Raw genomic sequence first — 24,598 nt, 5'->3', positions numbered from 1 at the left:
GATTATATGTAGGGGTTGGTTAAGGAGAATGAAATGTTAAAGATGATTCCAAGATTTCTTGTATGAGGAAGTGGACAAATGGTGGTGACAACTACCAAGATAGAAAAAAATAGTGGAGGAACATTATGTGAACTCACATTCTTCATGGAAACCTTACAGGTAGGTTTAGGAAAATAGGCAGTTATCTATATGACTGGACCTCTTTTAGGTTTTCTTTGGGTTTTGGTACACTGGCCAATTTGTTCACCCAGCTGGTCTCTTGGCCTCCAGTGTAATCACCTGTTATTAGAAAATTCACACTTTATTATGTCACTTTCCTGCTTAAAAACCCAATGGGTCCAAATCATCAAGAGTTGTCTGCAGGCTTTAGATATTTCTGCTTCTAGCTTGCCCTGTTAGCCACATCTCTCATTCATTCATATGACGTTGTCAACTCCTCCACATGCCATATGGACATCCATGTAGCCACTCCATTGCATTTACTGTACCTCCAACCGAAAGTACCCTAAGTGGTCCAAATAGCATCTATTTTTAATTTCTCATCTGTGCCCACAGGCAACATAAAGAAGAAGGTTCAGAGAGCCAGCTCTGAGATTGACTTGGCAGGACAGAAACACAAACAATACCGAGAAGGGTGGAGACGATGTAATGTTGGTTGCAAGTCTGTTTTCTGGCAAACTAGAAGAAGATAAATAAAAATTAAAAACTGAGAAAGAGAGTTTTAGGGTAAGATTTAAATTTGAAGTTATTGAAGGATCCACACTCAAGTTAAAATTACCTGAGACAGAAGGGAACTGCAGAGAAGTTAGCACTGAAGGTGTTGATTTGAGCATCAAATAGTGAGAAAGAGGAGACAAAGTTCCTCCCCTGGGCATCAGAAGTTTCAGTGTTAACTTAGCATTTCATCATAATTTATGTGGATAATGCACGAAGCACAACCACCTACTGTTCTCATGTTAGTGCTAAAACACTGAGCTTTAAATAACGTTTATCAGGAACTCACTATGAGCCTGTAACCAAGATACCCAGAATTCCAGCACCCTTCCCTGCAGGTGTCAGCTTGGGGCACTTCGACTTGTTGTTCCTGGTTGCCAGGACTGTGGAGCTGAGGCCAGGTTAAAGAACAAGTGTCCTGGGATTATACAGGTCTGGGTTCGAATTCTGACTTTATTACATTGACATCTTGAGATTTTCACACAGTTTTCTCATTTGTAAAGAACACTTAGTAATGGACATAGGGTAGCCACTCAATAACTAGTGGCTATTACTATTATTATCATCAGAAGGGCTGGCCAAGGAAAAACAGATGATAAAAGTCTGAGCTGATGACATGTCAAAGGTAAGGGAGTTCTGAGAAAGTGCATGAGATTGTGGCCGTTGTCTGCATATTCTAGACCCTCCCAGAAGAACCTGTTTTATTCCTCTTCAAGGTTGTGGTTCATTCTCAGGTAGCCACAGTCACACTCATGGGATAGATATTTGAGACCTGGAAGCCCACACCCCTCCACTACTTGCTGGGAGTTCTCTGAGCACATCCAGTACCATTCAAGAAAGAAGGATGCATTGGCATTAATGCACCCGCCACAAGCAGGGAAACCAGCTAATGGCTAAGAGAGCAAGACGTATAGGGAAAAACGAAATTAAAAATATAAACTCACTTCTTAACACTCCCTTTGCCACCGGTTCTTCTCAGCCTTCTATTGATTGCGGCATTGCATCCAATCTCAGCTTCCTTGTAGTTGATCAACCCTCATAATCTTGTGTTTAAATTGAATCTGAACCCTAATTTACCTTCAGAGCTTATCTGGCTCTCTCATATCTACTCACCTGGTCTGATAATACCCTGTCTATCAGAGTCCACAGTCCACAGTCCCTTGTTTTTCCTACTGAGCCGGTCTGACATTTTATTTTTATTTTTTATTGTTCAAAATATTACAGATGTCCCCTTTTCTCCCCACTGACCCCTTCCATCCTGCACCCACTTCCCTCCCCAGGCCTTCACCACACTATTGTCTGTGCCCATGGGTTATGCGTATATGCATATAAATTCTTTGGTTAATCTCTCCCCACCCACGTGCATAAATATGGTTAACTTTCCACATGTGAACTAGACGCAAATAAGTAGACTATTTCCCATGAGTGAAGGGAAGCAGACCATAGGATCGGAATTGATTCACAGTGTGAACCACTCATTGCCACATAGGAAAGGGCACTGATTGCAGGGGTGGGGTGGAGGACATTGGCATGTCAGCAAGATGGGAGTCATCTGGGGACACTTCCCGGCAAAGACTTGCTTTCAGGAAGGTTGAGAGGGATGCAGGAAGGAGAAAATTGGTTGTTGTAGCTGCCAAAGATATTGAAATCTTGGGGAAAGTGTTCCTTATGTCCTTGGCAACATTGATCTTGGGACAATATGAAATAGTCAAGGACTAGGAGGAAGAATCACAAAAGATCATCTCTGTGAGTCATGCTTTATTCTTATATTGTTTGTCTCTGTATTTCTGTCATTTTCTAAAATTGACATTTCCATTCAGTTGAGGGGAAATACCATTTTTACTGAAGAGAAGTATATCTAATACCTAAAAGAGAAAGGTATTTCTACTTCTCTTTAGTCCACTAATATAGCGATCTTCAACCTTTTTCATCTCATGGCACATTAACTAGTTACTAAATTCCTGCGGCACACCAAAAAATATATTTTTTGCCGATCCGACAAAAAAATTAGGTATAATTTTGGTTCATTCACACTGGAGGGCTATTTTTGTGTTGGCTGTTGTCATTTTTATTTTTTTATTTGACAGTCTAAGGGAAAAGAGGTCAGTGCCCCTGAATACATAAGCAGGTGTTGCGAGTTTTAAAAATTCCTACGGCACACTGGATGAAAATTGCTGCTCTAATACATGAGACTATAATTATTTATGTCTTTGCTCATTTACATAGTCCAGTAATTTTTATGACACAAAGATTGTACTTTATCTTGCTCAAATCTACTATTTAATTAGTTTGATGAAGCTGAAATAAGTCATTTTTAGTAAACCATTTTGAATTGAATCATCATTTGTCAAGAAGAAGGTGGCATAGCCTGTCATCTTTCGAGTTTTAAAATCAGTGCTACCCCTGGTTTTACTGCTCCGGAGACATAGTTGGGGCCCTTCGTCATCTGTGAAAGTCACTGGAATCCCATGTCGCTGATTCGCCTTGGAACTGTTGTCATCATACTTGCTTTCCAAGAACTAGCCAGCATCCGCCTCAGGAGAGCGTGGTTTCGTCATTATCTTTCGGATTATTTAGACTTGTATTAGAAAAACAGAGCACGCACACACAGCTCTCAGAACCCATCAGAGTCCCCCACCCAAAGGTATGTGGCTCGGGAGCGTGGAAAGTAGTCACAGGGCTCGTTGCAGGAAGAATAGATCCGTCATAAGATGACTGGTGTCATTGACACAATCTCTGGGGGCACCTCCAGGAACTAGGTGGGTCATCATGCATTAAACTTGCTCCCAGTCACATTGTAGCTAAACTATACTCAACATACGTATCCCTTCTCAGAGGTAAAATGACACGTGGAAGCGGTTTCTTTTTTTTCTGGGCCAGTGTTACTCATAACTGCTGTGCAGAATGCATCCAATGACTTTCCATCTAGAAAAGCAAAGTGAAACCCCAGTGCTATGCTATATCCCTCCAAATGCCAGAACAATGCATCCATCACTTCTTCTAAAGCACCGGAGAGAGCCTTTCATAGTCTAGGACCAGAAACGTTAAGTGTCTGTGGGGAAGTTTTTGGTTGTTAATCCTTACAGGAGAATATTTTTTCCATTGATTTTTTTTTAGAGAGAGTAGAAGGGAGGGAGGGACGGGGAGAGAGAGAAAAAAACATAGATGTGAGAGAGATACATTAATTAGTTGCCTCCCATATGTGCCCCAACTAGGGCCGGGGATCGAACCTGCAACCTAGGTAGGTGCCCTTGACCAGGAATCGAACCCATGGGCCAACGCTCTAACCACTGAGAAGCACTGGCCAGTGCTGGAAAATCTTTTTGCAGGGAGAGGGTTGTGAGGCGATGGGCTGTGGCAGGCAGGTGTGGTGGCCACTGGGGATTGCACCTCTTGCTGGTTCCACCTTAAGCCCCTTCCTGAGCTTCAGGGGCAGGTGGAAAGAGACCAGGGAAAGGAAAAGGAACTATAAGTCTGAAAAAAAGATATCTGCTTAATCAGACACTATTCATTAGTTGTTTGCCTTGCGGGGGCCTAGCAGCCACTCACCTGGGCGGTGGCAAAGGAATCGAGGAGGCGGCCTCTGCCTCCACAGCGAGCGTAACCTAGTTGGCAAAAGAAAGGAAGATGGATTGAAGAGTAAAGAACAGGATGAGACAGGTGCTCGAGGCAGCACTGGGGCTGGAGTCACTCGAGCAAGGAGGAGGAACTGGGTGTTTATTTGTTTATTTAATTTTTCAACCAACTTTTGAAAAAAGTACCTGCATATCCAATGGCTAGGCCACCTTTGAGCAGCGCCTTGCTGCCTACCCGGTCTGTGTCAAGGCCTGGCCTCATCTCAGTCTCCACCGCAGTGTGCGAGGCACGGCCTTTATCTTCAGGAGAGGGCGTGGAGGCGTTGTGAGCAGGAGGACAAGCGTAAGGGTAAGAGTCAGGCTGCAGACGTCAGGGTCAACCCAGGAAGCCGTTTTCCCAAGTCATTCAAGAGGGATGAGAGAGAAGTACAAGTAGTTGATAAAAATTCAGTGTTCTAAGTGTTTCTGGGGTCCATGCACTTAATGTCATCTCATAAGCATTTGTCCCCCGTGTCATTTGAAAACGTGAAATGAACAAGCTTTCAGTGAAGCCAGGCTTTCTTTGCTGGGTGATGCCCATGTTAGGACAGCCTTGGGCCCGAGAAGTGGGTGTCAGAGGCAAGAACTGCAGCCCACAGTCCGTAGCTGCTAACACATCACTAGCACATAGCTGATCACATCGGATGGGGGTGCCCCCAGCCTCCATGGACCAGTGTCAAGGCAGAAATGGGGGCAGCAGTAGACGTGAGAGCTCCGAGGTGTGCATTTGGGCTGCGTGAAGTCCCCAGGCCAGGTGCCTTGGCTGACAGACAGGAGCAGGTGTTTGAATAGGGATTGAGTTCATCGGTGGCATGATGGGGGTGGGGGTGCTGATGAGGGGGGACAGCTGGGCCATCGCTGGGGAGGGAGCCTAAGGCAGGCTGGACTCCACCACCTCCTATGTAAATAACCAGGGACTCCCAGGATGTTTCTTCCTGGGGTTCTCTCCTGCCTTGACAGAACCACGTGCTTTGGGTGGGTGAGCGATCAATCATTCATTTAAGGGCTGAAAGGGAGGCAAGAGGAGGCTCCGTGCTACGAGGAGGGGGAGGAGGTGTTTGAGCTTGAAGCGGAGGCACGTGGATTCACACGCGGCCTTCCTGGAGAAGCAGGACAGGACCTGAGAGAAGGGTGGGAGTGGGAGGCGTGGGTGCAGGAATTTCCCAGACGGGCATTTCACTCAAGTCAAGGGCGAGAGAGAGAGGTGGGGGGGAGGGAGGGGGCAGGGAGGCAGAGGGCCAGCATCCACTGCGAGGGTTAGAGAGAAGAGGGATTGCCGGAGACACAGGTGAAAAGTGAGTTGCTGGAGAACTTGGCCGTTTTCAGGAATCTGCAGGTTTTATGTAAAGGAGATAAACACATCTTTCTGTACAGGAAATGTTTGTTTTCTGAACTGTCTGTGGTAAATTAAGTTGAATAAAGGGATTCTTTTGGAGAAAGAGTTAAGATAAAAAGGGGGGAATAACCCCCCAAACAACAAAGAAAGCTGCGGCCCGAATGTACCTGGGCACGTGGTGCTTCGCCAGCCATCCTGCAGGAATGCGCACCTCGCTTGACAAATGAAAATACTCCTGCCGGCATTGGAACTTTTCCAGAATAATATAAAGTGAAGACGTGCTCTCCCGTGTTGCTAAGGAAATGGGGAAGAAAGTGTGTTTTGGGTCCACCGTGCACACAGACCCCGATCCCCTGCACGGAGCAATCTGACAACTGCCTTCCCTCCAGGTTACCTTCAGGAACATTCCTGCTTTTCCCATCTCTGCTCGCTGTGAGTCCGAGACGGTCATCGTGACCTTCAAAAGAGACTCTCAGATACAGAAAACAGACTGACAGCTGTCAGAGGGGAGGGGGGAGGGTGAAAAAGGTGAAGGGACTAAGCAGAAAACCCCCCACAAAGAACCCTCATAGGTAACAGTAAGGTGATTAGCAAAGGGAAAGGGGGTGGGGCAGGTAGAAGAGGGTACAGGGGGATGAATGGTGAGGGAAGGAGGCTTGACTTGGGGGGTGAGCACACAATACAATATGCAGATGATGTGTCATAGAATTCTGCACTTGAAACCTATATAATTTTATTAACCAGTGTCACCCCAATAAACTCAATAAAAAAATAAACACAAAAACAAACCATAAGACCAAAAAGCTTAAGGAATTTAGTTACAATTTTTATAAGTTAAGCAAACATACTCAGGCAGTGAAAATAATTTTGCCTCAATATTCTAAATCTAAATGTAGTCAAGCAGAGGATAGAATTTTATTTTTAGTTCCTTTAGGGTTTATGGAGTCACAGGGAGAAAACCCAGATTTCATCCTTTTAGGCCAAAACCTCTTCCCTCCTGGGCCGTTTCCCTTTCAATGGGCAAAAAGCGAATTATTCAGCATGCCTACAGAAGGCTACCAAGGCGTTGCCCTTGTCACCTTGTCACCTTCCTCCTGCGTCTTGGAGAACCGGCAGGTAGACAAAAGCATCTCATGCAACCTGAGCAAATGGGAAGAGAAACAGAGGCAGAGCCAGCGTCAGGCTTGGACTCGCCAGCCCCGGAGCTCCTGGCACACTGAGGACTTGCGTGGGCAATGGCACAGAACAGTGTTTCCGTTTGGGCATCTGTTTAGTCCCAGTTTATGAAAGTTGTGCTTGTCACCTGCGGGGCCTTGCTAAGGGATGGTGACAGTCACTTGATTGGTGTCTGTTTTATCACCTGTTGAATTCCTCTCTCCATCAGCTGTCTCGCTCAGTGCTTGTCCAGGCCGTGAATCACACAGCGCCCTCCTCAGCGAGGGGCCCGTGCGGGTGGTAGTGACAGCCCTCCCACATCCACCAGTTTACAGCCAGCACCTGCTTCCAGCCACCCAGCAGGGGCCGATGTGGTAGGACGCGGGACGTGCTGTGCCGATGGATGCAGGCTACCCTTCCAAACAGTTGGCTTTATATTCAAGCCTCTCTTTCTCTATTAAAGGCAAGCTCGTGAGTGTGTGGGTTTTCCATGTAAAGAAGAGCTTCGAGTCTCTTAGATTCCATCAGCACCTGCGCACAGGTGGAAGCTAGTACCGAGCGAGGGACAAGGTTACAGAGCTGCATTAAGATGCAGTGTTCCCGGGGACAGGAAGGCACTTGGGGAGATCAGGGACATGTGCTCAGAGGAGGTGACTTTGACATGGATATTAATGGTGGGTAGAGTCCATGGTGAGAGATGGAACCAAAAGAAGAGAGGGACGTTTCAACAAATAAAGAGAAAGTGTGGAGGATGTGTATGTATTATGGAGACTCGTAGGTCTTCATGGAACACTGATGACCTAGAAAGGTCTCTGGCAGCTGGAAGGGCAAAATCCTTGCCTTATAGGAAGAGTTTTGTTCCTAACGTTCTTTTGTCATTTGGTTTGCCCCTTAACTTATAGCTAAATCCATAAACAATTGACATGTTTGCAAAGGCCTTGGACTTTTGTGTCGTGTAACTGCATGGTAGAGCCCAATCCCCATTTCTACTCTTCCTGTAAAGGAAGCCAACTCAGGGTGGCAAGAATACCCCGTGTCTTTCCACTCAGTTCTGGTCCCTCTCTCCCGCACCATGTTCATAGCTGCCGGCAGACTTTGTCTTGAACACTCAGTCATAGAGGCTGGGCCTGCAGTGGGAGGGAGTCATTGGGGAGCACTGAGGACTGAGCTGGAGCTCTAAGCAGGGGCTAGAGGGCCTTAGAAAGGCCTGCAGTGTTCAGAATTCACCAGGAGGGAAGATGTGGAAGCACTGTGTCCAAGGGCAAAGATGGGAGAAGGAAATGGAAGTCTTCTAGTGACATGGGAGGCCAAGGAAGCCAGAACCCTAACCTTTCTATGCCTTTCACCATTTGTATTCATTCTAATTTAATTTAATTTAATTTAATTTGATTCTCTCACAACCCCAAGGAGTGAGCAGGCCCTGTGCCCATTTTACAGATAAACTAGTTGAGGTTCCGCAAATGAAGGAAACTGTAGGTCCCGCTGCAGGCCAGTTGATGAGCTAGGGTTGGAATGGGTCCTGCTTGGCTCAGAAGCCTTTTCCCCACACCCTTTGGCCTTCAGAGGGATAGGACTACAACATATTTATATGTAGGTGTTTTTTCACGGTGTCTAAAAATCCTGGACCATGTGTGTGTTTCTTTGATTTCTCTTCCCCATTTGTTTTTGGTCTGAAATTCCTTCTTTTGGTTGACACACTACCATCCACCCCAGGGGACAGAGAGGGTCTGTTTGCATCCAAAACAGAAAGTGTGTCAACATCTCCGGGTGAGCCATATGTGCCCCTCCGCCTCATCCCTCTTATCTGGAGGCGGGCACGGCACAGCTGTGACTGTTAGGCAATGAGGACAGCTGAAGTCAGCCACCAGTTGACACCAGGGCACATGCTGTCATGGCCCCAGTCCCCAAGTGTGCCCAGCTCAAGTTGCTGCGTGGTTGGCATTTGTCGGTGCCAAGGTTGTGGAAAGAATTCTGTGTACTCTGTAGGGAAAATTTCACAATACCTTCTATTTCCTTCACCACATGTTCTCATAAAAATGTCATGAGTCCAAGCTTGTTCGGGTACAACCAGACTGCTGGTAGCCCGGCCTACATGCTCCCGAGGGATTCTGTTATCATTTGACCTTGTGGGCTTCCGTGGCCTTGGAGATCTTTGAACAAAGCTGTTTTCTCATCCTGATATTAATGCGGCTGAGTTATAGATGATGTATATTTTGTTCAACTAATAATATTAAATGTAGAAAAAGTGCCAACAGGGTAATAAGTCACTGATGTATTTGGCGGTGATGGCTGATAGATATTTACCTTCAGAAAAACAACAGACTAGTCGAGGACAGCTAAGAATAGCAAATGGAAAGTCTCCTTGCTTAGATATCGGCACTGGCCTCTGCTTCTCCTTTTTTTAAAAAAAATGTAAAATGATGAAATGAAACTAACGGAGTATTTCCTTTTTTGCTATTTTGCAGAAAAAACCGCTGTCAGCGATAATAAAGGAAGTCTGTGATGGGTAAGTGTCGCTACTCAGGACCCATCCAAGGGGCTCCAGGCCCACTTGAGAGGCAGATAAAATATTCCCCTGCGATTGTCAGACGTCATTCATGAGTCACTCCCTGAGCTGCTCAAAGACACTGGGAATTTCTATGTGAGATGCGCAGCCCCTTTCCACCAAGAAAGTTACCATTGTTCCTCAAACAAGAGGAGGTGTGAACTGGCTGGTGTGTGCACCTGGTGAGGGCTTTGTTTATTGTGAAAAGTTGAGTTCACGCGCCCTTCCCAGCAGGGAGCAGTCTGAAGTTCCAGAGAGTAAATACACAGTTCATTTGGTATAAATCGAGAGGACCACTCAGATCCCCATAGAAAATGAAATGATTTAAAAGACAAGTCAGTGGGTTGTCAGTGGGTCCGCTGTTGCCGCATGGACCTCACAAGGATAGGGCTCCCCTACTTCTCTTTGGCTGCTCACAGAGTCAGAGGAAACACACACAAAGTTGCATGTATTGTTGTTTTTTACTTTTAAATCAGAACTGTGATGAGAGGATTATCTGGAATTTCTTTAAGACCTGGGATACTTCACTAGAATGTTCCAATCTGCAGCAAGCATAGTGACTGGGGGTTGGGGGATGCAGAGACCAATGAAATGTAACAGTTATCAAAAGTTTAAGTTGCATTCATGTCCTTTGTTTCCCCCTCTCTGCCCCACTCCTTCAAAATAGGGTGGTAACTTTATGTTCAAATACAACCCTTGCCCCAAAGCCATGAAGATTAAATGCCTACAGGTGAGCAGTAGGCTTAGAATGAGACCTGGACGATCCACATGAGAAAGAACAGGTCTTAGGGTGAAAGGTGGGCCAATCCAATTTTGATTTAGAAGCTACACTGTGGGTTATATGAAGCACTGGCCCAATTCCAAGCACAGGGTGTTTAATTCATCTGTCTCTCTCAAACCGTAAAAATTAAAATGAGCGCTTACTGTCGTTCTGACCAATTTATGCTTGTATTTTCAGGTGGTCCCTTGCCAACCATGAATACTACGCACTGCAACATGCTGACAGCTCCAACTTCTACATCACAGAAAAGGTAGGTCAGCCCCTGATTTAACCCGGGACACTGAACATCTAAGGGAGTTAAAACATAACCAGCATTTCCTCTGCTCACCAGACATGCTGGTCTAAATTTTACGTGGACCCTTCACGAGTGGCGTCTACACAGCAAAGACCTGCCACTTCCGTGTTAACAAGGCGGCAGTTAGCCCTTGCAGGAGTGGGGACCAAATAGGCCTCCGTGTCCTGTTTTAGCAACTGCACTTGCATCTAACAGTGAATTTACTAATCCTCTCTCTCATTGCTTGGTTGAAGCATTAATGGGACTTAATGACAGCCTAGCTCCCTTTCTCAGACATTTCTCCCCCCAGAGCCATGTCTAAGGCCTCTTCAAGTTGCTGAAACGACGACAAGAAGTCTTGTCAAAGCTGGCGTTGTGCAGGCACCGAGTGTTTCTGGCTTTGGGAGCCCTGCTTTCTTCCTGGGTGATGATTATGCTTTGGGGAGCCTGGAAGAGAAGGAGGGAGTGGTGAAGCCTGCAGTGGCTCTGGCAGTGGGGAAATCAGTGTCTTCCAGTCCCCGGGTAGGAGAAGGGAAACAAGCATGCGGTCAGAACCCGCAGGGCCCGGGAGGTGGGCCAGGCGTGCACACCTGTCGGTTAATTCCTTCCTCAGGACTCGCCTGTGGTGCGCACAGTGCTCGCTTTGCTCGACAGACAAAAAACCGAGTCACGGACATACAGAGGCTGAGCCAGTGTGTGGGGTAGTGACCAGGGACTCGAGGAGCAAGGCCAGGTCTTTTGCTTCTCTCCCTTTTCCTTCGGGGGATTTCTGGAGGAGTTGAGCATTCAGCTTGGCTTTGTGGAGCAGTCACAGAAATGCAAGGGAGCCAACATTGTCCTTGGGGAACAAATAACCCGGTGGGGTTAGTGGAGAGGGAGGAGACAGCCCTGTGAATGGTTTTCACCCTGGGGATGGCGGTAGATACGGAGTGCTCCGGGCGGGGAGGAGAATGGAGTGACCTCAGCTCCAGGCTTTGCTCCCCCCAGTCGGTGGTCCCTAGAGGAACCCTGGGTTTCCCCAGGAATCAGGTGGGGGTGGGGGTGGAGGCAGCGACGGGGTCTCCTGCCCGCTGTGCTGGTGGCTCTACTGTGAGCAGGGTGTGTGCGTGGAGGGCGGGGGCGTCAGTCTAGGGCAGAGGGAGGAGAGCCGCGGCCTAGACACGCTTCCAGAAGCCGCCTTGTTCCCCCCCGTGGACACTGGGACTTCCTAAGCCTGTGTTTCCTCGTTGCCCGACTGCCTGTGCTGAGCTGCCCGGTTGCTGGTCCTTCTCACTCCTTTCAGTGATTCCACAGACACTCAGCTCCCTGCCCTCGTTTCCCCCTTGCTTCATTTTCTTAATATTTTTTATTTATTTCATACAGCCGATGCATAATCGGCCCGCTCAGCTTTGTGAGATAAAGAGGAAATAAATAAAGAGAAGTTCCCTGGTAGCAGTGATGTGCATTGTTGCTGATAACCTTAAGGAGATCATTTCAACTTGGTTCGCCTTCTAAAGGCAACTAAAATATTGTTACTTTGGGGATATTATTGGAAAAGATTGGATGGCTTTCTACTATTTGAGGTATAATATGAAAAAATGTGAAAGTTATTAAGTGATAAAATTATAGGACAGTAAAGGTTATAGTAGGGTTTTTCAGTCATCAACAGTTGGTGGATAGTGAAATCAATTTAGTAGGTTGTGGCAGTGTTAAAAATTGGAATATAATAGATAGACTAGGTAGGAGTATATCCCCGGGGTAGCTGGTGAAATACATACTTGTGTTACACACACATATAGTACATGGATTTGTGCTGGGTTTTTACCCTGGGCTGTGGCCCACAAGCCCCCAAGTCACACATGGCCCTGCCTTTGATTAATCTCTCTCGGCTCGTATCCCCTGGTGGCTCTCATGTCTTCTGTCACCATTGTCAGGAGAGCGCAGTTCACTGGAGATTCCTAAGGATGGGATTCTCAGACTAGAGAACACAGGCATCCCAGGGAGAACCTTTTAAGTGTGTAGATTTTTAGACCCCAACCCCAGCAACTCAGTTGAGCAGGCCTTGGATACAGCCCAGGATTTTGCGTTCAAAGAGCCCTCATGGAATTCGGGTGCAGGCCATCCAAGGACACTTGGAGGCCCTCTGCTCTGGTCCACTCTTCTGAGGGGATGGGCTCTATGTGTACCGGGCACTATTCACTGCCAACAGAAGTCACGCATGAAGTTTGACTTAGAAGTGTGTTTGTGTGCGGCTGATTCTTGGAATACTTTTATTTTTATTTATTTTTAATATGTTTTTATTGATTTTAGAGAGAGAGGAGGAGAGAGAGAGAGAAACATCATCTACTGGCTGCCTCCTGCACACCCCCTACTGGGGATCGAGCTTGCAACCCGGGCATGTGCCCTGACCTGGAATTGATCTGTGACCTCTGGGTGCATGGGCAGACATTCAACCACTGAGCAACACCAGCCAGGGCTTGGAATAATTTTAAAATTCATATAGTGTTTATGCTTTTGTTCTAATTAAAATTAATATAGACTCAGAAATTTTAAATTATGGGAAAATAATTATTTTATTGGTTATCCTAGTCATTTTCTGGGAAATCTTGTTCTGTGTGACGAAAGTCTTCATGTTGAGTTTAAAAGGGACTGCCCCCTGAGTCTCATCCATCTGTCCCTCTTCAGTGGGCAGTAGTAGCAAAGATTAGTCTCCTGTTAAGAGTTTGGGGAGCAAGGGGATTCATCTTCCTCATCGCAGTCCTTTGTTTGTAAATAAGACTTGACACCTCCTCTCCCTTGCAGCTGTTCGGCACAGCTGCATGTGTGCGTCACACAGAACTGATCACGTGCTGGTCAGGGGAAGGACCTTGAACCCTGTGTCCACAGGGGCAGACCTGGCTGCCTTCCGTCTGCCATTAGGTCCATCTGGCTCCTTGCAAGTATTCCTAAAATTAGAGACCATTTTCCATTTTTTAAAGTAATGTATTTAGCATCGTCTTGGTCACTCACAGCCCAGTGAGCTGTTAGGTAATATTTGCATTACCATGGTTACTGGTGACTAATTTTTGAAACCTGTGTGTGTTCTTAGTAACTGATTTCCCCTTATATAAGAGGTGGTCTCGCTTCCTCTGCCAGAGATTGAATACGACCTGTACTTTTTAAAAAATATATGTTTTTATTGATTTGCGAGAGAGAGGAGAGGCATAGAGAGAGAGAAACATTGATAAGAGAGAATCATTCATCAGCTGCCTCCTGCACGCCCCCTATTGGGGATCGAGCCCGCAACCCTGGCATGTGCCTTGACCACGAATAGAACCAGTGACCTCTTGGTTCGTGGGTCGATGCTCAACACCTGAGCCACACTGGCTGGGCATGACCTGTACTTTTAAAGAAGAGCAATCCTCCAAGCCCAGCAGGCTAACATGGTCTGTGACCGAAGGATGGAGGCTTGAGCTCCTCAGAGAGGCACTCCCTGCTCTTCTCGTGGTACCCAAGCCCATTTTCTCTAATAGTCTTCATTTGCTTATTGGGCCATTAACTCTGCTTTTTCAGTGCAGTAGGGGAAATTTCATGTCAAGCAGCATTAAGCAGAAGTGTAGCATGCAAATGCCTTAGAGACCTTAGGATTCAGCTATTCACAAGTTCAAACTCTGCCCCAGAAACTTCTACATCTCAGGGGTATGTCTGGGGTGAGGGGCAGAGAATAAAAAATGAAAAGTGGCTTGTGTGTTTTTTAGCTTTATTGAGGTGTAACTGACAAAACAGTGAGATATTCAGGTGCGCCTCATGGTAATGAGACGTGTGTACGTTGAGAAGGGGTTTCCCGTCTGTTTAATTCACACATCCATCGCCTCGTGTGTTTATTTACTCAGTGAGGACACTTAGTTCTACTTGCTCGCAAATTCCGGTTCTACGGCAGTGTTACCGACCACAGCCACCGTACTTGACGTTAGCCCCTCCGGCCTCATTCATCTTGTAGCTGAAGTTTGTACCCTGCTCCCGACCTCCCTACTTCCCCCACGCCTCAGCCCCTGGCAACCACTTGTCTACTCTGCTTCTGTGTTGGACTTTTTAAGGTTGCACATATCAGTGATACCCTCAGTGTCTGTCCTTCCACGTCGGACTTGCTCCCCAGGCGTACAGGCCTCCAGGTCCCCCGTGTTGAACACGGCGGGGCTCCCTCCCGCTCGCGGCCGTGCTTCGCCCCACGAGCATGCACACCCCGCTCCCGTGCTCACCCGTGTGTTCAGGGGTGTAGGCCTTTCCCTGGCGGCGGCTGTGGAAGAGGCTGCAGTGAGCGCTGCGGCGCACAGCTCTCGCCCATAGCCTGCTAGCATTTCCTTTGGATGCGACCCAGAAAGTGGGATTTCTGGGCCACTGTGCTAGTTCTACTTCTTGTGCTGGGAAGAACAGAGGCTGCGCCGTGCGAGGCTCCCTTCCCAGCCCCTCCTGGCGCCTGCCTCTTCCTCCCCCTCCCTTTCTGATGAGAGCCGGGCTAGCAGGTGTGGGATGCACTCTGGGGCACTTGTAATCTGCATTTTCCTGGTTGTTAATGATCTCGAGCATATGTTCATGTACTCATTAGCCATTTGCATGTCTTCTTTGGCAAAAGTGTCTGTTTAGCTCCTCTGTCCCTTTTTAAATTGGATTGTTGGTTTTTTATATTGAATTGTGCGAGTTCTTTATGTATCTAGGAAATTAACCTCTCATCAGATAGTGATTTGTACAGACTGTCTCCCATTCTGTACCTTGCCTTTTCATGCCATCCATGGTTTTTTGTTGTTGTTTTTTTGCTGTGCTGAGGTTTTTTCTTTGATGTAGCCCCACTTGTTGACTTGTATGAGTTGTGCGGTAACTTTAAATATTCCAGTGGGATTTGTCTTCTGAGAAGGAGGGATGGAGAGTGTTATGCGTCCGTGTTCTCCACCCTCGTCAGTCTGATGATGCGGGTGTTACTATCTCCATTTTACAGTGAGGAACATGAGACTGGGGCGATTACACAACAACTCGTTTAGGCCACCTGGATGGGCAGGGGTCAGACTGAGGCGGGGCCCAGGTGCGTCTGCCTCCAGCACGTTCCATGCCACCTCCTGGAAGCCCTCTTTCCCACCACCTGGGCCCCATTTTCTTTTGATGCCCTCTCTTTGCTGACAGCAGGCCAGCGGTTCTGACAGCCGCTGCCTCAAGCACGTACGTGCGGGAAGTTACAGCGTGAGGGCAGGTTGCCCGCGTCAGCCTGCAGCTTCCTCATTCCTTGAGCCGTAACTTGGAGGAAGTTGTAACAGGTAGCTTTCCACTCACTAGGGACGAGCAAATGCGTTTGTGTTTGCCTGTAATGTGGATTATATAACTGCCTAAGGAAGCGTTCGTGCACTGATACCAGCCATTTTTGGCAAACAGGAACATTGCCTTGCCATCCTAATTCTAAGCTCCTGAGAGGTAGCTCCCCAGGATGCATGGGCACGTGGAGGATGCCATTAGGAGACTGTGCACCGTGGACAACTGGAGTTTTATCACGATTTCAGGATGGTGTTTGGTTTCCCCCTGTTCAGACCTACTTCAGAATGTATGAAGTACAGTGATCTACCTCGGCAGTGTCTTATTTTGATAAATTCTTATTTTGTAATATTAGAGATAACCATGCCTGATCTAGGCCCTCTCTGCAAAGCTGGCCCCAGGGACCTTGGCGACAGAAATGGGGTTGTTTGAGGAACACCCCTTCTTATGTGGTTTCCACTTCGTAGGTGCTTGGATTCTCAGGCCCTGAGCTCCCCAGACAGGGACTGTGTGCCCTTGGGACTGGCATTTCCCACCAGGTCAGGAGACTACTCAGTTATGTGGAATTCAGCTCAGCTCTCAAGTCTTGAGCACGGGGCTCCACTAAGAGCTTAGTTCCATTCTCCACACTCATGCATCTCAGGGTCTAGTCCAAGAGAAAGTCTTGAAATGGGTCCAGGTTCTGAGGAAGGAAAGGAGGGAACTGAGTAGTAGTCCCCCCTTATCCTTGGCTTCAGTTTTCCATGGTCAACCATGGTCTGAAAATATGAAATAAAAAATTCCAGAGATAAACAATTCTACGTATTAATTTGAGTGCTGTTCTGAGAAGCATGACAATATCTCACAGGCTCATGCTCTGTCCCACCTGGGATGTGATTCATCCTGAGTCCTTGCTCTCTGCCCATTAGTCACCTAGAGCATCTTGATGATTAGATCACCTGTCTCGGTCTGACAGTGCCTGTGCTCAGGTCACCTTTACTTTGCCTAATAATGTCCCCAAGGCACTGAGTAGTGATGCTGGCCATTCAGATATGACACAGAGAAGCCAGAAAGTGCATCCTTTAAGTGAAAAGGTGAAAGTTCTCAGCCTAACAAGGGAAGGAAAAAAATCATACTCTGTAGTTGCTAGGATCTATGTTAAGAACAAATCTTTTATCCCTGAAATTGCGAAAAGGGAAAAAGAAATCTTCACTAGTTTTCTGAGAGAGAGAGAGACCACCTTCACATAATATTCATGACAGTATATTGTTATAATTGTTCTATTTTATTATTGGTTATTGTTAATCTCTTACTGTGCCTAATTTATAAGTTACACTTTACCATAGGTATGTGCATGTAGGAACAAACATAGTATATACAGGATTTGGTACTATTCTTGGTTCAGGCATCCACGGGGGTCTTGAACGTATCTTCTGTGGATAAGGGGGTGTCTACTATATAGACGAGAAGGCGGGGTCCAGAAGGGTCCCAGAGAAGGATAACTGCACTTAGTAACATCTGACCTGAATTTGAGGGACTAATGGGAAATCTATTCACTCAAAGACCCTTCTCCCTGGGAGTTTTAGGCACGTTGGCTGGCCAGTTGGGGAGTGATTTAGTGGGTGGTAACATCTACCCTGAACGTTTTGAGGGGGCTCACTATGTGACACACTCTCAGCTATGTGCCAGTCACTCAGCCACATGCTTCCCATGGACTGTTGTTCTATATGAATCTTCACAGTAAGGCGTGGACCAGGTTTTATTGTCACACGCTCCATTTTGCAGAAGGCACAGCTGAGGCTCAGGGGTGTAAGGGACAGAGTGGGACTGGACCTAAGGAGCCAGACTGTGGAGCCACGCCCTGTGCTCTGGGCTGTGCTGTGGGACGGACAGGGCTTTCTAGCTTCTCACGGTGCCACACGGTGTAGGGCGGCCACCACAGTTCTTGGTGTGGGATGGAAATCCATCTTTCCTCTTCTTTACGTCCTTGGTTCCCTCAGAGGACAGTCCTTGTTCCACCACCTTTTTGGCCTCCAGAAAGCGTTCCGTTCTGTGTACACCTTGGACCCAGTAACCCTGATGATCAGCACTGCCAAACCAGGTAACGTGCCTCAGAACTCCCCCCAAAGTGTACCCGTGTCCAGCAGAGCCTCTTTTCCGTTTGGAGAGGGAATCCATCCATTGCCGTGTGGGCAGGCCGGCTTTGCACAGAGCCTGTGGAGGTGCCTCTGAGCTGGGTCAGATGACACAGGAACTTGTGTCTCTGTTGGTTGCTAAATAAAATGAGAACAGGATGGCATGTGGCTGTCTCAAGAGCACTGTGATGAAAACAGTTCAAGTGGATGCATACTGGCTTTCACCCTAAGAGCTCTGGGAAGCCCCCAGAGGGTTTCAAGCTCAACCTGACCACAAACGTTTGGACTGTAGACTCCCCTGTGATTAGCCTAAATGCACTGTATTGGGTGAGAGCTAGAAGCTATGCTAGAAACCATCAGGAAACAGTTCACTGTGGAGAGGAAAGAATGCAAGGGTATTTTGAAATGTGAGTAGAGATTGACATCAAATGCTGGTAGGAAATGGGACCAGATAGGAATCTTCTCAGAATGTCTGCCTTCAAAAGCCTGCTGGCCATTAACCTCCTTGACATTTTGGTGAAGGGCAGTGATGATGCAGTGCAGTGGGGTGATGCTACTCACTTTGTTATTTCCACAGTGATGTCTTCTCCATAAATTTGTTGATGTGCACAGCCTGATAAAATGCTAATATTTAATTACCTTACTCTCATATCCAATTCTAACTTCCCTTTTGGGTACTCCTAATTTAGAATATAAAAACTGTCTAACGTATGTTCAGAGGTAAATAAGTAGAGAAGTATCTGTGATATTTTCTATTGGGGCATAGGGGTGCAAGGGGAGAAATGGATTTGCTCAGATCTTACAGGTAAATACATGCTGGGATGAGAGAGAAGACACAGTCCTCGTCGTCACAGAGTTTTCAGTCTAGAGGCGGGCTAGGTGGGTACCAACTGATGGTTGATGGGGGTCACATTTGAAAAGGTTATTGGGAATGTGATTTTGAGTCACTTAGGTTTGCAATCTGACTCTGTGTTTTTGGACCTGTTCAGTGAACACAAAAAAGTCTTTAAGTAGGATCCAAAGTCTTCTGCTTCATTTTAAAAACATCGTTATTGAGATATCTAACACAGCATAAAATCTCCCAGTTACAGTGTGCAGTGCAGCGGCTTCTAGTACACCTACAGGCTGTTGGGCTGTGTTTTTAGGTAGCAAAGCTGTGTCCTTTCCACAGCTTTGGGGTGTGTCCGTCTTCCCAAGCAGCAGCTCTCAGATTGAATGTAGGTCACTGCCTCCGGTCTGGAGACTGGGAGTTGGTAGATGGGGGTCGGGTCCAAGCATTCCTCACGAGTGTGGGTGGCCCCAGTGCCGCATTTGAACACCGCCCGCTGGACGTGGTAGCAGCCTCTGGATCCTTTGCTTATTCCTGCATCCGACCGAGAACCCACCCTCTGCCTTCTTACTGACTCGCTGGCCCGTGTGCTCCCTGAACTGGAGGCATCGTTCCAGTTGGTTTCTGCCGTTGCCAGGAGAGGATGAGGCCCGGCTTTCTCACGTAGCCTGACCATCAAGGTGCATCAGTCCAGCCCCACTCAACATTATCAGCGTTGCTGTCTGTGTCTCGAGTTTGCCTCACTTTAGACGGACTGCCTTGCTCTGTCTCTCCAGTGCAGCTCTCTCTGGAATTCGGTCCCCCCCATGTTTCAGGTACTAGATTGGGTGTTGAGGATCCAGACATGAAGACGAGAGATGACACACTCTTTGCTTCTAGGGAAATGAGTCTTAGCAGCAAAGACACACTGGAAGCAATGTCATTAAAATACAGTAACTGTCATTCCAGGGCAGCCGACTGAACCCCCTCTCCCTGCCCGGCTGAAATTGTTTAAGATGGAAAAAACCTTGGCTGCTTGTCTGAGACCATCTTATCCCCAGTTTTGGAGATTAATTTCTGGACCAGTCCTTTTCTAACCCTCAGCCCTTTCTCTCTGCTGCTATAGGAATTACTGTCTCCTTAGTTTATTGTCCCTTACTTTCATTTTTTTCCCTGCTAATTCAGACCTGGCTCTTTATTGTGGCCTTGGACTGTTCTTTAATTATTTGTGAGTTAATTTGAATTTTCTCCTCAGCTGGAATCCAAGTGCCCTGCCATAAAAAACTGTGTGCCCCACCTCTGGGTGCTCTACAGTGTCTCATGTGGCTCCTTAACTAAAAATGTAGGTGTCCAAGGATTGTTTGCCAATTTGATGTGATGCAGTTTTCTTTGCAAGATAAAAAGTATAGTTAGTTGATGAATAAATTATGTGTAGTGTTGGTTAATACAATTTCCAGTATATGCACAAACCCTTTCATGTTACTAACAGTGGAGGAATTGCAGAGTGAATACATAATCTTAATGTTCCTCTTACAGAATCTTAAATCAGGGTTAGAAAGTTCCAGCAGAAAGTCCCTCCCAGCTGATTAATTATCTTCTTCAAAAGAAATACATACATACCTACACACATACAGTCACACACGTGCATGTATACACACATAATCATGTACATAAACACATACATGCCTGTGTACATACAGTCACACACATACATGTTTACATACATACCTATGCATAGTTGCACATGTATACATGCACACATGCATATACATTACGTGTGTGTATACATACACATACATATACATGTACATGCACACATGTATACATGTACATGCAAATACATGTGTTTCTGTACATGTATATGTATGTGTACACACATACATGCTTACACACAATATCTACACTGTGCTGGATGTTGATTAAGATTTTTTAAAGCTTCCGAGATTTCATTAAATGGTATGTAAACCGAGTCGCATGGATTTGCGTGCCCCCTATTTAGAATAAATGACTTCGTTCTGAGAACCTGGTAAGCTGTAGGAGTTTATCTCCAGTTCACAGCAATAGCAGTGGGGAGGGAAACTAAGGGACCCTCTGGTACCTTATATTATGCAGCTGTATCACCATTATGCAGACAAACAGTAACACATCTGAGTCAGTATTATCATTTTTATTTTCATTGTAGCAAGTAACAGTCTCTGTGAACCAAACTGTAGTTGTGAGAGATACTTTACCCAAAATTATGTGATATTCAGTTCTGAGAAAGTGAGTTTTACTTTCTTTCACCCTGTGGGGTCATGAATATTCATGCACTCACCTGTCTCCAGCATTTTATTTCAGACATTTGCTCAGTGGAAGCAGGAGTCACAGAGCAGCAGAGAATCCCAGTCTTAAACACGGACTTTCCAGTTTCCCGGAAGGAAACCACGGGTGGTGACTTAGACATTCTCTCCCCAATCCCGCACACTCCTTTTATATTAAATGAAGAGGAGCTTTCCATAGTCACCCTCCATTATGGGGACACATTTTCCAATAACCAAGGAACAACGGGAGTGAACTCTTTATGGTCAGAATTACATGGACAGATGGGCCAAACAAGCCACTAAGAACAGAGGTTGGAGTGTGAGTTTTAACCAACAGGAAACATGCTTTGAAATGTGGTGTTGTGTGTTTGCTTGGGTCTTAGTCCTTTCGGGATGCTATAATTAATACCGTAGCCTGAGTGGCTTATAAACAACAGAAATACAGACATTTATTTCTCACAGTCCTGGAGGCTGGAAGGCCAAGGCGGAGGTGTCGGTGGATTGGGTGTCTGGTGAGGGACAGCGTCTGGTTTAGAAAGAGCCATCTTGTCACAGCGCCCTCTTGTGGAGGGAGGGGGAGGGAGCTCTTATGTGGGCACTAATCCCATCCTAAGCTCCATGCCCATGACCTGGTTTTACCTCCTAAAACCACGTCCTTGGGCATTAAGACTTGACAAATGAACTTTTGAGGGGGCACAGACATTCAGTCTATAGCACCTTGCTACCTGTGAACCAAGAGTGTTTTATCATCCCCCAGACCTCACGTTCTTAGTTTCTCCAAGTCAGGATCCAAAAAATTATTAATATTCCCTTTAAGAACATATTGGATTTCCCCCAATACCGTAGTTGAAGACAAGGGCAGGGGTTGAGCTAAGGGCAGGATCGTAGCCACACGGCATAGCAGAGTATTCGGTTCCTGGGATGTTGTCAGGGATAGAACGATAAGTATTACTCTTGGGCTTCCTCAGCTCTTCTCAGTCTATCCAGCCCAGCTTGTGAAAGCTGAAACACGCATGCACACACACACACATACACGCACACATGCCTCGGGAGTGACGCAGCCCTGGCGCTGGGCTTCATCGGCCAGCCGGCTCCTTTTATGGGACTGTCACCCCACCTCTATCCTGGTGGCTTTGTTCTTAGTGTGACTCAAACTGAATTGGCAGTGGACTCAAACTGAAAGTCTGCTCTAAAAACATTTTTGGGGTGGTTTTAGAATTTTCTAATTAGAGTTTGGGAATTGGATGGGAGCTATCATTTAAAATCCTTTGCTGGTACTCTCCCTAACTTGGAAGAGTATATGCTTATTTTAGGATGAAGGAAAAAAATATTCTAAGTTGAGTCACATAAGTGAGAGGGAGCAGGGGAGACTAGGGGACTGCTGCCACCAGTATTACTCAGATGCCGGCAGGTTTTATGACATGTTATTTCGTGCTTGCCACGGACTGCTGGAAAGCAGCTCCAGCCCGATGGTTACACGGGCAGCTAACTCCCTTTGCTTAGACTCCCTAGCTTGCTTTGGTAAGATGCGGCCGCTTCTAGGATTGCAAAGACAAATCCAGAGGTCACGGTAATTCCATGCTCCCTAGTTCAGCTATGAAACCGATGAACAGACTGACTCAAGTCCTGAAACATTTAACTGTGAAAGCTCAGGCACGGAGTGAATGACATGCGGGTTTCCTCCTAAGTCACCACTTGTTCGCTGAAAATGACCACAGAAACTCCAGAACACCCCTTCCAAACAAAACTAACAACAGAAAACAATAAAAACCCCACCAGTATTAGTAGCGACTAGTTTGGAGAGTGGCTCTGTGACCCTTACAAAGTGTTCAAAAACTAGAACCGTAATTATGAGTTTCCTAAGCACAACCTCGTTGGTGCTCTTTCTAGTTCAGGAAGGAGGGTTATTTCTGAACAGCTCTCAGGCTCTTTCTCCAGTTTTAAGATGGAGACACTGCATATCTATTTCCTGTGTGTGTCGAAGGTAAAAGATTTGTGAAACAATAGTCACAGTACTACTTGGAATGTTTGTTGTCGTTATTTTTAGTCTATTGTTTTCTCCTCTGTTTTATTAATTTTAGAATATTTGGTAGGACCCCTAAGGATGATTTTGTGACTATTAATGATTGTGATCCACAGTTTGAAGAACATTTCATTGTACTCTTTGCTTTACAAGGTCCCAGACAAAGTTAGATTTCCTCACCCGTGTTGTCCTGATGCCTAGAACAATGAAATGCTCAACAAACATGTTCATTTAACAAAAGAATGGACACCCACTACAGCAGTAACCCAGGGACCCGCGGACAGGCTTAAGGCCAGGCATGAACAAACACCAGACAAGAGGATAGAAGGTTCGGTAGAAAGCCTGGGGACAGAGCTGAGGAAGGAGATCTTGCCTGCCCCCAGGAAAGGCAGTGCACTGCAGCTGTTTTCTGGATGTGACATTTTGGTGATATTGGGTTCTAGGCTGCCCACTCTCCACTGGGATCAGAGTTAAGTTACAGCAATAACTATCATATGATCATTTTTTGATCTCCCTTGTTCCAGTTATCTAGTGTTGCATTAAAAAAACACCCCAAACTTAGTAAGACATAGTCGAAACCATTATCAGTGGGGAGGACGAGCTGTGCTCCCTGACCGTGTGGTCAGGTATTTAGACACTGTAGGGTAAGAATGATGGCTTGTCTCTGCCTGGTGACGTCTGGAGGCTCGTCCAAGTAGACACAAATATAGCTGGGGCTGGAATCATTTGGAAGCGTCTTCTCTCCTATGTCTGGCTCCAGGGCTGGGGTGACTGAGGGCTGGGTTCAGGTGGGACTGTACACTGGAGTGTCTACATGTGGCCCTTCCTTCCCCGGGGCTTGGGCTTCCTCACGGTATGGCGGCAGGATTCCGAGAAGCTCCCTAGGAAGGCCGTCCTGAGATACGTGCTCCAAGAGCACCGCGCAGAAGGGCGTGGCTCTCTGTGACCTAGCCTGAGAAGCTCATGGGACCTTGTGCGCTACTCTAGCCGGGAGCAGTCAGAAGTCGGCCCAGGTTCAAGGGGAGAGGACATGGGTGCCTCCTCTCTGGAAGGAGTGGCAGAGAACCCTGGGGGGTTTTCATTAGACCTGCCTTTCTCTCTCAGGGAGAAGCTGTCAATAGGCGTACTGTCTTCCAGAAGTTATCAAAAGATTAGATTGTTTCTTTTACCTTTGCTAGATTTCCACTTTGTAAGGTAAGAGAAAGAAAAGATAGATAAAGCAAAATAGAAGCAAGTCTGCCTCCGTAGGGCCTGGAGCAGCGATGAGACAGTTTCTGTGTCCACACAGGATGTGGGAGGGGAAGGCCCTTGCTCCGCCGTAGGGCGAGGAGCCGGCGCTGCCTGCGTGGGTGGAGCGGCGTCAGGCACCTGGAGGTCTGATAGTTATACCTTCTTCTCAGTCCAGCTTTCGGGGAAATTGGTTAATTTCCTTTACCACCTCTGAAGATTGAAGTTCAAAAATAAAGTGAGAGTTTTGTTACCATCAACTGCACTCGTCAACTGGTAACCACCCTTCATCTTTCAAAGAGAAAGACCCAGTGGGACGTGCTGTCCTCTCGAGCCCTGGGGACTGGCGTAGGTCAGGGTGACCTCTCCATTCACTTCTCACTCTTATGGGGAAAATGCCAAAAACAAAAACTTTAGAAGGAATTCACTGTGATCTGGTCTAAGACTTCTT

At 46.7% G+C, this 24,598-nt stretch overlaps 1 protein-coding gene across 1 annotated transcript in view; it reads left to right on the top strand.

The window, feature by feature from the left end:
• The window catches only part of ELMO1 (engulfment and cell motility 1), a 272,460-nt gene that overhangs the window by 8,312 nt on the left and 239,550 nt on the right, over window positions 1-24,598 (top strand). The window contains exons 2-3 of the mRNA XM_016222320.2: window positions 9,285-9,325; window positions 10,323-10,395. Coding sequence (XP_016077806.1) covers window positions 9,285-9,325; window positions 10,323-10,395 — 114 coding nt within the window. The remainder of the gene's footprint in view (window positions 1-9,284; window positions 9,326-10,322; window positions 10,396-24,598) is intronic.

The sequence above is a fragment of the Miniopterus natalensis genome, chromosome 10, assembly GCF_054644295.1.
Source record: "Miniopterus natalensis isolate mMinNat1 chromosome 10, mMinNat1.hap1, whole genome shotgun sequence".
NCBI classification, from domain to species: domain Eukaryota; kingdom Metazoa; phylum Chordata; class Mammalia; order Chiroptera; family Miniopteridae; genus Miniopterus; species Miniopterus natalensis.
Note: the sequence above shows the minus strand (reverse complement) of the source record. Positions and strands in the feature narration are given on the sequence as shown.